The sequence below is a fragment of the Mustelus asterias genome, chromosome 5 (assembly GCF_964213995.1).
Source record: "Mustelus asterias chromosome 5, sMusAst1.hap1.1, whole genome shotgun sequence".
Lineage (NCBI taxonomy): Eukaryota > Metazoa > Chordata > Chondrichthyes > Carcharhiniformes > Triakidae > Mustelus > Mustelus asterias.
In genome coordinates, this window is record NC_135805.1 from 47,578,475 (window position 1) to 47,591,999 (window position 13,525).

The following is a 13,525-nucleotide window of genomic DNA, read 5'->3' on the forward strand; positions in this document are numbered from 1 at the left end:
TGAAGGCAATCCATAGTTCGCAATTTGCAAGTGAGTGAGTTTCAGAATACATCCCATGTATTTTATTGATTAAGCTATGTTTATCTCAGTATCTATAAAGTGTATACTGCGCAAGTCACAACTTCCTACTCAGCAACATTATGAAATTAAGATTTCTAAGGCCTTGATTAAGAGGAGAGAAATAATTTTATTAGGTTTTGGTTACCGGTTTCTGATGCCTGGTGGCAAGTTTCTCTTTCCCACATCTGTTGCTGGATTCATGCAGGCAAACAAGCGAAACTCTGGGTCACGCTGTATGGGCTCTGTAACAGGATAAACCAAGTTAGTATTTATTGCAAGACAATGAAGAATTTTTTTTTAAAAATTCATTTGTGGGCGTCACTGGCTGGCCAACATTTATTGCCCATCCCCAGTTGCCCTTGGAGGGCAGTTGAGAGTCAATCACATTACTGTGGCTCTGGGAGTCACATGTAGGCCAGACCAGGTAAGGATGGCAGATTTCCTTCCCTAAAAAGGACATTAGTGAACCAGATGGGTCTTTCCGACATTCGACAATGGTTTCATGGTCATCAGCAGATTCTTAACTCCAGATATTTTTTATTGAATTCAAATTCCACCAGCTGTCATGGCAGGATTCAAACCCGGGTCCTCTGGATTAATAGTCTAGTGATAATAACACTAAGCCATCTCCCTCCCTTACGTGACGAAGAGGAACATTTATTTCTGTTTTAAGTGACTACCCCAAAATCAAACTGGTGCACTAAATCTCTAACTGCAATAAGTTCTGCTCACTGCCTGGTGTAAAAAATACTGTAGTAAACTTCTGAACAGGTTAAGGACTGGTGGCAAGGTGTGAAAAGTTTCACTGAATGGCGGGGTTTACAAACAGAAAATAATAGAAACAACAGATGTGGGAAACTAACCTGACAAACAATGAATTTTGTAGAATGCAGGAAATGTTTGCTAGATCAATACCTGGTATTAATAAGTCTCATAAGACATACCTGGACTTGTCTTACGAGGAAAGATTAGACAGGCTAGATTTGCATCTGCTGGAGTTAGTAAGAGATGACTTGATTGAAAATACAAGATCCTGGGGGATCTCGGCAGGGTGGATATGGAAAGGATGTTTCCACTTGTGGGAGGATCTAGAACAAGGGGGTCATTGTTTAAAACTAAGGGGTCGCCCATTTAAGAGAAGATGAGGGCAATTTTTTTTCTCCCAGAGGGTTGTGAGTGAGTCTTCCTCAAAAGGCGGCAGAAACAGAGTTTTTGAAAATTTTCAAAGCAGAGTTCGATAGGTTCTTGATAAGCAAGAATACAAAAGGTCATCAGGGTAAGAAAGAATGTGGAGTTGAGATTGAAATCTTATTGAATAGCAGTGAAGGTCCACTCCTGCCGAGTGGTTAGCACTGCTGTCTCTCGGCGATTCCCGGCTTGGGTCACTGTGCGGTGTTTGCATGTTCTCCCAGTATCTGCATAGGTTTCCTCTGGGTACTCCAGTTTCCTTGAACAGTCCGAAAGACGTGTAGGTTAGGTGCATTGGCCATACTAAATTCTCACTCAGTGTACCCGAACAGACGCCAGAGTGTAGCAACTAGGGGATTTTCACAGTAACTTCATTGCAGTGTTAATGTAGGTCTACTTGTGACACTAATAAATAAACTCATGATTCATATGTTTGCATGCATGTTCCTATGTTCTAACTTATATGAACATATGTAGATTTGTATAAGCTATAAAGGCAATAGCTCTTGTACCAGTATCGCCTCGGTCCAGCAGCACAAGCGAACTTGTATCCCCTTCCAACAATCCACTCAGACATTCCAGTGTCTCTGCTGAAGCCAAGTTGATCTCATCCAACAAGATCCACTCTCCTTTCTTCACAGCCTGCGCTAGGGTACCCTAGAAAATTAAAATCAATCGTCAAAGGAATAAAAGAGCGCAGATTGTTTTCTGGCTTTGTGTCAGAGGGGAACCTATTTGTTACTCAACTCAAATTAGTCAGAACCTTTGGCTGAAGAATGAGAGAAAAAAAATATATAGTTCTTAACCCTGATAACTGTTGCGTGATCCTTGCTGGAAACTGTAGGTGTGGATCTTAAATGAAAATAGAATCATGTTCAAACTATGATAATCATTCTCCCTCCCACACTCTACCCCCACCCCCAATGGAGTCAAATAGCCCAGGTTCATCTAATTAGGATAAACACAAAATACTGCAGATGCTGGAATCTGAAACAAAAGAAAACAGAAAAATGCTGGAAAATCTCAGAGCTGACAAAAGGTCATCTAGACTCGAAACGTTGGCTCTAATCTCTCTTCACAGATGCTGTCAGTCCTGAGATTTTCTGTTTTTGTCACCTAATTAGGAGTTGGGGGATGTCGTTTAATAGAAGTATTCAAAAGTGAGGGTAAAACAGCAGAAGATGGCTCTCAGTGGTCAATGAATTGATAAAAAGGTGCAGATTTTTGGAAGGTACCAATATCAAAAGGTTAATTAGACATCTTTTCCACACCAAAGCTCATCAGAATCTCGAGCATGTGATCACAAGTAACCACGGTATTTTAGATGTAGAATTTGAAACAGGAAAATGACTGAGGGAGGTGTGGAGAAACGGCAGGATAATGTAACCGGAATAGATTACTCCCGAAGAACGAACCAGCTTTATGTTTGGGACAGAAAAAAAAACATTCAGCCTGCCTCCAGCAGCTTCACTATTGATGTTCTCAGCTTCCACTTACGCTCTGGAAGCTTCAGCATCAGGATTGTTACTATAATTCGGGATCGGGGAATTCCCATACAGCAAAACAATTCGGAAACTACTCAGGAAGCCCCAAATGTTTGACCAGAAGTCAGGGATAATTGCATTAGGTCAGAATGAGGCCAAGCACATGAACACATCTGACAGCAGCTTCAGGCTAGTGCAGATGTGCAGTTAAACGTGAAAAATCTGTGCACTGATGTGCAAGACATCTGCCGACGCTAAAGAACCAGAAAGATGCAAAAAGGCACCCTCCAATTTGAATGTGAAATTGTGTCAATTATCACTCCCACAGATTTCACTATGGAGTTTAAAATATTTAAATTAATTGTTAAACATTTTTTTTTTTTTAAATCCAGTTTCATTTTCTACACTCAGTTTAACATCTAGTTCATTGTTTCAACTTATCGGTTCCTAGTTCCTGAACAAATCTTGAAATGATTGGTTAAGGGTTGCTCGGACCACCACTGTTGCTCCCACTCTCAATAATTCCCTATGGAAAAGTTCTTGGAAAATTCAGTGGGTAAGGACAGGTCTAAATCAGCAGTGGGTGGCCACTCGTTCATTGCTCAAGCAAGGCTCTGGCTCGATAAAGGAGGTGGTCAAACCTCTTAGTCTTGAGTAACCGACACATCACTTTCACATCTTACCTCCACAAAGGCAAATACCAGTGCCGATTCGGTGAGTTTCATCTGCTGCTGAGCCTGGGTCAGACGTACGCCGAGTAATTCCCATTTATCTCTCAGCCAGCCTTCTAAAATAAAACATATTCCATTTTGAAAGAGAAGAAATATGAGAACAGAATTCAGATTGCTTCTGCCAACGTGAATATACGGACTTCAGCTAATGAATTTGTTTTAAAAAGACAAGTTTAAATGTTTTAGCTCACTTTTTGCCTTCGATTCGCCTTATTCAATCTTTCCTTCCCTCTCACTGCACCCGAGTCAACGTCAAATTTATCATTCACTCCTTTCTGTTCAATTCTCATGCCTTTAATCTCACTTTGCCCCATTGCTTGCCTGGACCACTGTGGCCCTCGCTGTGCTTCTAACAACTCACACTTCCAATTGCTTAACACTGAAAATGTCTGCCCACAAAGACAAACCCCATGTGACATCTGCCATGCAACAAAACCCTATCTACTTTCAAAGGCGGCACAGTGGCTAGCACTGCTACCTCTCAGTGCCAAGGATTAGGTTCAATTCCGGCTTCGGATCACTGTCTGTGTGGAGTTTGCATATTCGCCTCGTGCGCGCTCCGGTTTCCTCCGGGTGCTCCAGTTTCCTCCCACAGTCCAAAGATGTGCAGGTGAGGTTGATGGGTCATGCTAAATTTTCCCCTTAGTGTCAGGAGGTTTAGCAGGGTAAATGCGTGGGGTTATGAGCATAGGGTCTGGGTGGGATGGTTGTCGGTGCAGGCTTGATGGGCCAAATGGCCTCCTTCTGCACTGTAGGGATGCAATGCTATGCTAGGATATTTGCCAGAACTACTCTGCATTTTCCACCCTTTGTTGCTTCAAACAGGGACAACTGCACTTCACCCACACAGAAACCGAACGCATAAAAAGTTTTTCAAAATAAACATTTAAAATGTTTAAGGATTTCTCACTGTCTTCCTTGGCTTTCAGTTCCTTATTGATGGCGGTTTTATAGACGTGCAGCATCAGTCGGAGTAAATCCTGCCAGCGTTTCTGTTTGCAGCATGTTTGAATATGGCCCAAGAAAGTCAGGTTCTGTTTCCTAGAGTATGTCTGAATGAAAAGCTCTTCAAACGCTTCTCGCAAAGGCAGCATGATAAGTCTACGGTCCATCGGCTTGTACCTGAAACAGAAACAAATACAAATCCCAGATTTAATCTTTAAAATTAATTCAGGGGATGTGGACGTCACTGGCTGGGCCATCATTTATTGTCCATCCCTAATCGCCCTTGAACGGAGTGGTCTGCTAGGTCATTTTTAGAGGGCATCAACCACATTGCTATGGGTCTGGAGTCACATGTAGGCCAGACCAGGGAAGGCTGGCGGATTTCCTTCCCTAAAAAAGGACATTAGTGAACCAGATGGGTTTTTATGACAACCAACAATGGTTCCATGGTCATCATTCAACTTTTAATTCCAGAATTTTTACTGATTTCAAATTTCACCACCTGCCATGGTGGGTTTCGAACCCAGGTCCCCAGAGCTTTATTCTGGGATTACTAGCCCAGTGACAATGCCATTAAACCACCACTGCGTACATAAAACACTCATGCCACACCATCAACACTTGGGAGTGACAGACGTTGCTTTTGGCCCCCTACCCCATATCAGTGAACCCAAATACCCAGAGCTGAGAAAAATCTCACCAGGAAGATTGATGTACAAATGCTGAAAATCAAATTTCAATTTTAGGTCTAGGCTACTGAAATAAAGCTAACTTTTTATGGAGAGCCTACATTAGATTACCTCCATCAACGTCCTCTTCCCACATGACTTTTTTCACTGAAATAAGGGGCAAGTGAAGCCTTCTCTGGAAAGAATGTTACTCTTTGTATTACCACCAGGAACTGCAATTTTATTAAAAAATATTATGGCAGATCCAGCATTAAGTGTATCTCTAGCCTAATAGTTAGTTCTCAGTCAACGTTCCATTTACAGTTTGCTACAGGAATTGTTATGCTCCCCCCTTTCCATACTAGATGTTCTTGGCCATATTTCTGACTGAGCAACACTAGAGGGGGAACCTGGGGTTTGATGGGGCAATGAATGGTGAAGCATCAGTGAGCACTGAGGCAGAGCAGGGCCCTGTAAATACTGCCCGAGAGGCATGGCATGACTCGTAGCATTGGTTTGTGGCTTTCCAAGTGTTTGCTTGGGGCGGCACAGTGGCATAGTGGTTAGCATTGCTGCCTCACAATGCCAGGGACCCAGGTTCGCTTCCAGCCTTGGGTGACTCCCCGTGTCTACGTGGTTTCTTCTGGGTGCTCCGGTTTCCACCCACAGTCCAAAGATGTGCAAGTTTGGTGACTGGCCATGCTAAATTGCCCCTTCGTGTAAAAGATATGCCGATTGGTCATGATCAATGTATGAGTTATGAGGTTAGGGTGAGGGATTGGGTCTAGTTAGGGTGCTCTTTTGGAGGAACAGTGCAGACCCGATGGGCCAAATGGCCCTTTCTGTACTGTAAGGATTCTATGATTGTTCCTAAACAGGTGCATCTCCATTTTGGGGAAATCTAAGTACTTTAAATTACTGACAGCGATGCACAATGCAAAGAATCTGTGCAAGAATCAATGAGAATGTCAAACTAGCCTTGAGTATGTAAGGTTCAACATAAGGTGCAGTTTTCAAATTTTGAAGTATTTGCATTTTTAGTAAGTGAAGAGGACTCCCAGCAGAGTGCACACCTCCATCATGCTGTGTGAACTCAACGTTATTACAACTACACACTTCTTCCTGGAGGCCTTTCCCTGTCCAGTTAGTGCTCTATGACTCCTTCTCCATCTACCACACCCTAAGAGGGCATTGGCAACCATGGACTTCCAATGGAGTGGTCCATTATCAGCAGGCTTGGCAAAGGACTACAGTGGTTTGCCGTTAACTTCCATTGACCAGAACATTCTCCCTCAATTTACCGCCTACCGTCAATTGCATCAGAAGGATTTACAAGCTGATAATCAACCTGCGTGGTTCTGTAACTACAAAGCAGGGGAAAAAAATGAATATTTTTATTGAGAGTTTCCTTCACCTAGGAGGTTTCCGGCCAATCCGCATCCAATAACCTGCTCTGAAAATTCTGTTCACATTTTGACAGCGGTGTCAAATTCCACCACAGCTGCTGAGACAAACAACAACGTTCCAAATATAACAACCCACAATTTTCTAAATATTACAATTGCCCTCCTTCAGTGTCAGAGTCCCCCATCAGCTGTCAAATACTAAATAAATCAGTTTTCTAAACTGCAAAGAAATATGCCAAATAGCCTTGCGTACATTCAGCTACTCGTTCCGCTCTATCAGAATCCTAGAGCCATCCTCCAGACACAACACTTACCCTCCAAGCAAGTCTGCTGTGTCACTCTGTTGGTTCATATTTACGACCTTCAGTTTGTGACCTGAAACAAGTTCACAGGAAAATTACACAGAGGAGTCATCATTTTTAAGACAAAAAGATAGATAGGTTCTTGATTAGTAAGGGGGTCAAAGGTTACAGGGAAAAGGCAGGAGAAAAATATCAGCCATGATTGAATGGCGGAGCAGACTCGATGGACTGAATGGCCTAATTTTGCTCCTATATCTTTTGATATTATTAAACAAAGCCAAATCTTCACCATTTACATTTATTTCCCAGAATGTTGACAATGCGCAGACAATCAGCCATTGCTTGCTGTCAGGAAAGCAAACTCAATATATGAGTCAGCCCCTAATTTTGAGGAAAACATAGATTCAAGTATTCTGCTCGCACTTTACCAACATCAAGACTTAATTGTAATATCCACATTTAGTGAACAACTCGAAACAACACAAGTAACTATTTATCCCAATGTTACTTTAGGTGGACGAGAGGTCCAGCTGGTTTTTAAGCCTCCAAGTTACGTCTCTGAATGAACAAAAAGGAAACGATAAAAGATGGAGATGAAGGAGCAATCTTTGGATTTCAACTTGCAGTCAAATGGCTGAACCAGCAACCAAATTTCAGAAAATATCGTGAGAATTGAAGGAAACTTGCTGCAGGGATTGCCCTAATGCTTTTTTGTAACTTTAAAAAACAATTCAACAATAAGTGCTTCTTTTAAAAATAGAGAATGCTGACAATTTTACAATGTCCGCTAAAATTAATATTTACTTCAGGAGGTGAAATTCACATTTGTTAGCCATCCCTCAAACTGATTTATCACATTGTTACATCTTCACTGTCTGATGGGTGAATGCAGTTACAAACATTCCAATTTTGGAGGGGGGGGGGGGTGTAATGCAAGTGTGGGAGCTGCCGCGTTTTCGTAAGCTCTGCCGCTACTCATCTTTTAATCCTTATGCACAACCTGTAATGATGTGACCCTGATGTGTATAATCTGTGCTATGGTCCTGGTAGATCCTGGTTAGATTTTGGCAACAGGGAGCCGAGTTAAGTCATAGAAATCTTCATCTGATCGAGGCAGTTGGAAATGGCTGGGCGGAGAGGGGATCAGTTGGCAATGGCAGTTTTGCTGGCGAGCAGACACCATGCTTTGGCAGTGTTGCAGACATCGAGATGGTGGCCGCCACTGTGAGTGAAGCTGCAGGTGACGATCTCGGCTCCCTAGCACTGATGCTCACATTGATGAACTGCGAGATATCCTAAAGAGAATGGATGAAGTGGAGAAGAGAATCCTGCCAGTCAAGGGGGAAGGTTCCTCAGTGGGGGCCCACCTTCAGTCCTTGGAAATCCTGAGGGAGACTTTAGGTTAAAGTGTGACACTGTTTGCATTCAGTTTGGTCCTGATGTGCAGTTCCGGGTGAGCGGGGGTCTGCCTGCCTTGCCTCTGGCCCCGTGTCAAAATTAAATCCTTGAGATTCAGTGTTTGTAAATGCAGAGATAATTTCCTGTTTGTGAAGTGTTAATAAATAGTTCTCCTTTGTTCCATAGGGGTGCATGCTGGGTTGGCTGCATGACATTAAGGTTGTTTTCTTTTTGTGTTGTAATCCTTGCATTCACAGTGAAGGAGTAAACGTATCCTTTGCTTGGTTTGTGGATGAGTAGTACCGCAGAAGGGTGGTTGGCTTGGTCTGATTAGTCATCATAGTGGGTGAGGAATTCCTCTTGTTGGTATTTATGTTGCAGAACTAATGGGCTTGTGTTTTTCTTTTGTACTTTTGGTATTTTGGGGTGAAGGAATCTTTGCCCCTCTCCAAAGAGGATACAGAAAGGTAGTGTATCCTGAAAAAGAGTTTTATTTTCTGTCATTGACGCCTTTGGTGTGGTTGGAGTGGGGGGAAAATGTGCATTGGTGCACTCCCGGGCATGGTCCTTGGATAGCTAGCCGACATCAGGTTGGTTCTTCATATTTGACTGCATGAGTAAGTGACAGTGGTTGCTTGAATCTTGTTAATGGTGGGGTCGAAGTGGCACCTTTGGGGTGTCTAACGATAGGGATAGTTTGCTTTGTTCAATATAAGAGGAGGATGCAGGTTCGGGCAGTTGGGACCGTGTTTATTCGGGTCAGGTGGAGGGTACGTCGAACAGGGGTGTAGGTCACCCTCCTCAGAGATATTGCCTATGGGGGTATCTGGACTGCTCTCCTTCCAGAGACTTGGTTTCCCTGGGGATGGAGCATCCTGTTGGCTGCAGGCCCTGAGTGCCAATATGAGTGGCTCGGTTCAGCATTGCTGGTGTCTTTCTGTGGCTGGACGGTGGGCTGGTTAGAAGAGCAGGTCACCATCTTCCATGTGGTCTCACATGGGGGTTGTTTCTGAGAAAGGTTATGCTGCTCTGATCCTGGTAGCATTTTTGTGGAAGTGTACATTGCTAGACTACACCTGGCATCTGTTCATTAACCCTGGTTTTCCTCTCTCTCACTGGTTTCCTTTCTTTATCTGGGTAGTTGAGGTGGCGATTCAGGCTCCAATTTGTCATATTTCATTCTGGAAAGCTCCTTTGCATTGTCAGGAGAGTTGTATCTCTCCCAGAGATGTTCCGTTGATGGGTGTCTTGATGATTCTTCTCCTTATTGGTGGGGGGGGGTTTCCTCAGTAAAAGTGGTTTAATTTTTCAGATGATGGTGGGGTCTGAGCGATGTCTCTGATGTGGCTGGAGGGGAGTGAGGTCTGTTGTGCTACAAGTTCTGGTGTGGAGTAGGAATCCTTGGTCTATTAACTCCTGTATGAGAGCGCGCATTGCTGCATCATGTCTTGTATTGATGGTGGTATCCTGATGTTCCCCCTTTTCTGGGGTATCCTTTTATTGCTTGGAGATTCCAGGTTATCTAATTAGATCTTGATTGGTTATCTATCCCTTAGGGGATCCGGTATACTGTGTAGTGTCTTAGTTATCCTGTAGAGGAGGCATGCACAATGGTGCTATGCGCTCATGGCTTTATCCCGTTATCCTGACTTTCCCCACTCTTTCTGGAATCCTTTCATTATCTGTATGAAGGAAGACGCCGACTACATTGACTGATAATCTGAATATTTGTTGGTCTTTTCTGTATAATGATCATTCTGTGCTGTGTTTGATTTTGGGGATTTGTTGCATCTTGTGGCAAAATGTAAAACGGGAAACCTTCAATAAAAATTTCATTAACAAAAAAAAGTGCTAGTCTTAGTAAAGGTGACCATGAAGTTATCAATAATTGTTGTAAAAACCCATCTGGCTCACCAATGTCCTTTAGGGAAGGAAATCTGCCATTCTTACCTGGTCTGTCCTACATGCGAGTCTCGGGCCACAGCAATGTGGTTGACTCTTTGCAGTTCAAGGGCATTAAGGAATGGACAGCAAATGGTGACCTGATCTGTGATGCCCACATCCCATGAAAGAATTTATCAAAATTTAATAATTTACTTCAGGAAAATTCACTCCATGGGGTAACTTTGTTTAGTCAACTTCCCGTCCTCCTGAAGATATCAACTCCTGCTGGAGAACATTCCACAATGGTCTGCTGTCTTCCAGTGCTCAATCTTCAAATGTCAGCCCAGATAGGGGGCTTGTTGGATTATGGACACAAGCCTTGTGGGATTATAGACACAGGGCTGGTACAACCACAATCCAATTGTTATCCAGAATCCACACAGAATCTTTATTGATTTTATTTTTTGGTCTCCTTTCATGGCCCGGAAGAGGTGACAAGCGTACAATCCCTACTGCCAAACGTGAGCTAATCAATCAGATACCAGAGTCAAACACGGCACCTTCATCAATTTGTCACTCTTAGAGAATCCATCAGCTCTGACGAAGGGTCAGCCAGACTCGAAATGTTGGCTCTATTCTCTCCCCACAGATGCTGTCAGACTTGCTGAGATTTTCCAGCATTTTCTGTTTTTGTTTCAGATTCCAGCAGCCACAGTAATTTGCTTTTATCATTCTAGCCACTTGGCTTGCCTCATTGCATACGATATATTAAACCTTGTTCCAATAGTAACATGAAGTTTATTCAACAAGCATTGTTCTACCAACCTGTAATTCTGGCAAGGTACTGGACTGTCGAGGTTTTTCCAGTACCCGTTTCACCAACCAATAAGACAGGCTCCTTTTTACTTAGGCAAACAGCCAGCTGCTCCAGCAGGAGAGAGGAGGGCCGAGTGGCTGAAAATGGCTGGGTTTCCCTTAAAACAAAGTGCAAGAATGTCAGAAAAAAGCATCCTGGTTGAAAACATGGAATACTGATCCGTCAAGTAAGCGGAGGGAAATGACAATCAATCAGAGGCATTGGGATAGAGGAGATGAAGACAAGCATGAGGTCTTGGTAGGAATGAAGCAGGGAGAAGAGGAAGGGTAAATTCTGAGAATGTCTCCCATAAAATTCAATTGGATAATGAGGAAGTAATGGGAAATTTAAACAACTGGTTAAGTCTTCTTCCAGATAAGAGCCGAGGTGAATTGGAAGAGTAATTGCAGTCTTAAAAATGCATTTGTGGGAAGAATTAGGTAGAACAGTGATAGTTATACATGAAGATGTGGGGGAAACAGTTCCAATAAAGCAACATCTATATTTAAGTACAGAAGGAAATTGAATGTGTTCCAAAATGACATTGTTAAATCAAGGTCTAGTGATTGGAGTTCACCTATTGTAATGGTGCCAAAGTCCGATGGAATGCAAAGACTTTGTGTGGTTCAATTCTGGCCTCGGGTGACTGTTTGTGTGAAGTTTGCACATTCTCCCCGTGTCTGCGTGGGTTTCCTCTGGATGCCCCGGTTTCCTCCCACAGTTTAAAGATGTGTAGCTCAGGTTGATTGGCCATGCTAAATTGCACCTTGGTGTCAGGAGGATTAGCAGGATAAATATGTGGGGTTAAGGCCTGGGTGAGATTGTTGTCAATGCAGGCTCGATGGGCCAAATGGCCTCCTTCTGTACCGTAGGGATTCTAGAGGAAAGTGAATGTCATCACCAAGAGGGATTTGTTTCCTATACCATGGTTGGTACATTGCATTGTTGGACAGGTTAAATTCATCACAAAAATAGACTTGCTAAAGGGACGTTGGCAAGTACCTTTGCCCAAGAGGGCAAAGGAAATCTCAGCATTTGTGACGCCATTTATCAACTTAACGTTACACTATTCAGGATGAAGAACATATCTTTAACATTTCAGAGACTAATGAATAAAGTTATTCCGGAACTGAGTGCAGAAGAGGTGACTTTAAAGTGGAGTGATAAGAGAATTGACACCTGTATGCTAAAAGCCCAGTCCACAGGGCAGGTATCAAAGGGAAAGAATGATATATCTGTCGCACAGTAACTAGAGAGGGGGATACAGTCGAGGCAGCTACTGTCACAGCAGCACCGCTGGCAGAGGGAAGAACTTTGGGGAGGGATAACTTCCTACTCTTTGAAATGACACCATGGGATCTTATGACATTCACCTGAACGTGTTCCAAAAAGCAATGGAGTAATGCAACTAATGTGCCACCCAGTGGCCAAACTGTGCAAATACAAAATGACAAGATGAAGCAGTTTCCATTACAATGCTTTGATAATTTTTTAAAAAGGTGCCAAGGGGCCTCACAGCAGCAGTAGCAATCTAAATTTGACTCCAAGACATTAGGAGATATCGACGAAGGTGAAGGGGCATCTTTAAAAAGATAATGGAGGGTTTTTGGGGAGGGAATGCCAGAGCTCAAAGCTTCAGCAGCTTGTAGGCATGGTCCATGGTTAAATTCAGGAATGCAGAAAGGGCCAGAATTGGAACAGCACAGAGATCTCGAAGGTGGAAGAGATTGCAACAGGAGAGGGGAGGCAATGGAGGAATTTGAAACCTAGCAGATGAATTAAAAGAAAACGAAAAATTGCCAGACAAACACTGATTCGGTTCAACAAGGAGAGGGGCAATAGCGAATGGGGGCAGCGGAGTTTAGTTGAGTTTGTTCACGGACAGTGCCAAGTGGGAGGCTGCCCAGGAGAACACTGGAATAGTGAAATCTCATGTTAACAAATGTTATGAATGAGGGTTTCAGCAGCAAATAAAATCATGACAGACGCTGCCGTGACATTATCATGGAACTTGGCAGCTCCCAGTCAGGGAATTGAACCCCAGTCCCCCGTGTGACGGGCCTTTACACTAAAGAGGACCTAGCAGAGGAATATCTGAAACTAAGGGTATTTTCTAATTTGAAGTCACTAAGCAAGAAGGCAGTGAAGTCCTCATCTGAACTGGAAGTCCACAACTGCAAGATGCTGGTTCCCCAAGAAATCTCATGCCTCAGAATAGCAGGAAGTTGAAGGAGCATCAAAGTGAATGCCGGAGAAATGTGTCACACCCTGGTTTCGTTCCAGGAGTGAAGGATCCTGTGAAGTATAGAGGAACTTTTGGCAGGGAGGCTAAAATAGACCTGGAAGTGTTTGGTTGAGATTTTTGCATTTAGGGAATGTTTATGAAGTAGACTGGTAAATTAATAGTACATGTTTTGTTTAACTCTTTTACAGTTTGTTTGAAATCTTAAGAATAGAATAGAATCCCTACAGTGCAGAAGGAGGCCATTCGGCCCATCGAGCCTGCACTGACCACAATCCCACCCCGCCTTATCCCGTAACCCCACACATTTACCCTGCTAATCCCCCAACACTAGGGTCAATTTAGCATGGCCAATCACCCT

At 43.2% G+C, this 13,525-nt stretch overlaps 1 protein-coding gene across 1 annotated transcript in view; it reads right to left on the reverse strand.

Moving 5' to 3' along the window:
- mdn1 (midasin AAA ATPase 1) overlaps nucleotides 1-13,525 on the reverse strand; it is a 194,542-nt gene that overhangs the window by 149,600 nt on the left and 31,417 nt on the right. The window contains exons 14-19 of the mRNA XM_078212495.1: nucleotides 10,892-11,040; nucleotides 6,797-6,857; nucleotides 4,374-4,585; nucleotides 3,416-3,519; nucleotides 1,761-1,905; nucleotides 206-302 (exon numbers count right to left, since the gene is read on the reverse strand). Of these exons, the coding sequence (XP_078068621.1) occupies nucleotides 206-302; nucleotides 1,761-1,905; nucleotides 3,416-3,519; nucleotides 4,374-4,585; nucleotides 6,797-6,857; nucleotides 10,892-11,040 (768 nt within the window). The remainder of the gene's footprint in view (nucleotides 1-205; nucleotides 303-1,760; nucleotides 1,906-3,415; nucleotides 3,520-4,373; nucleotides 4,586-6,796; nucleotides 6,858-10,891; nucleotides 11,041-13,525) is intronic.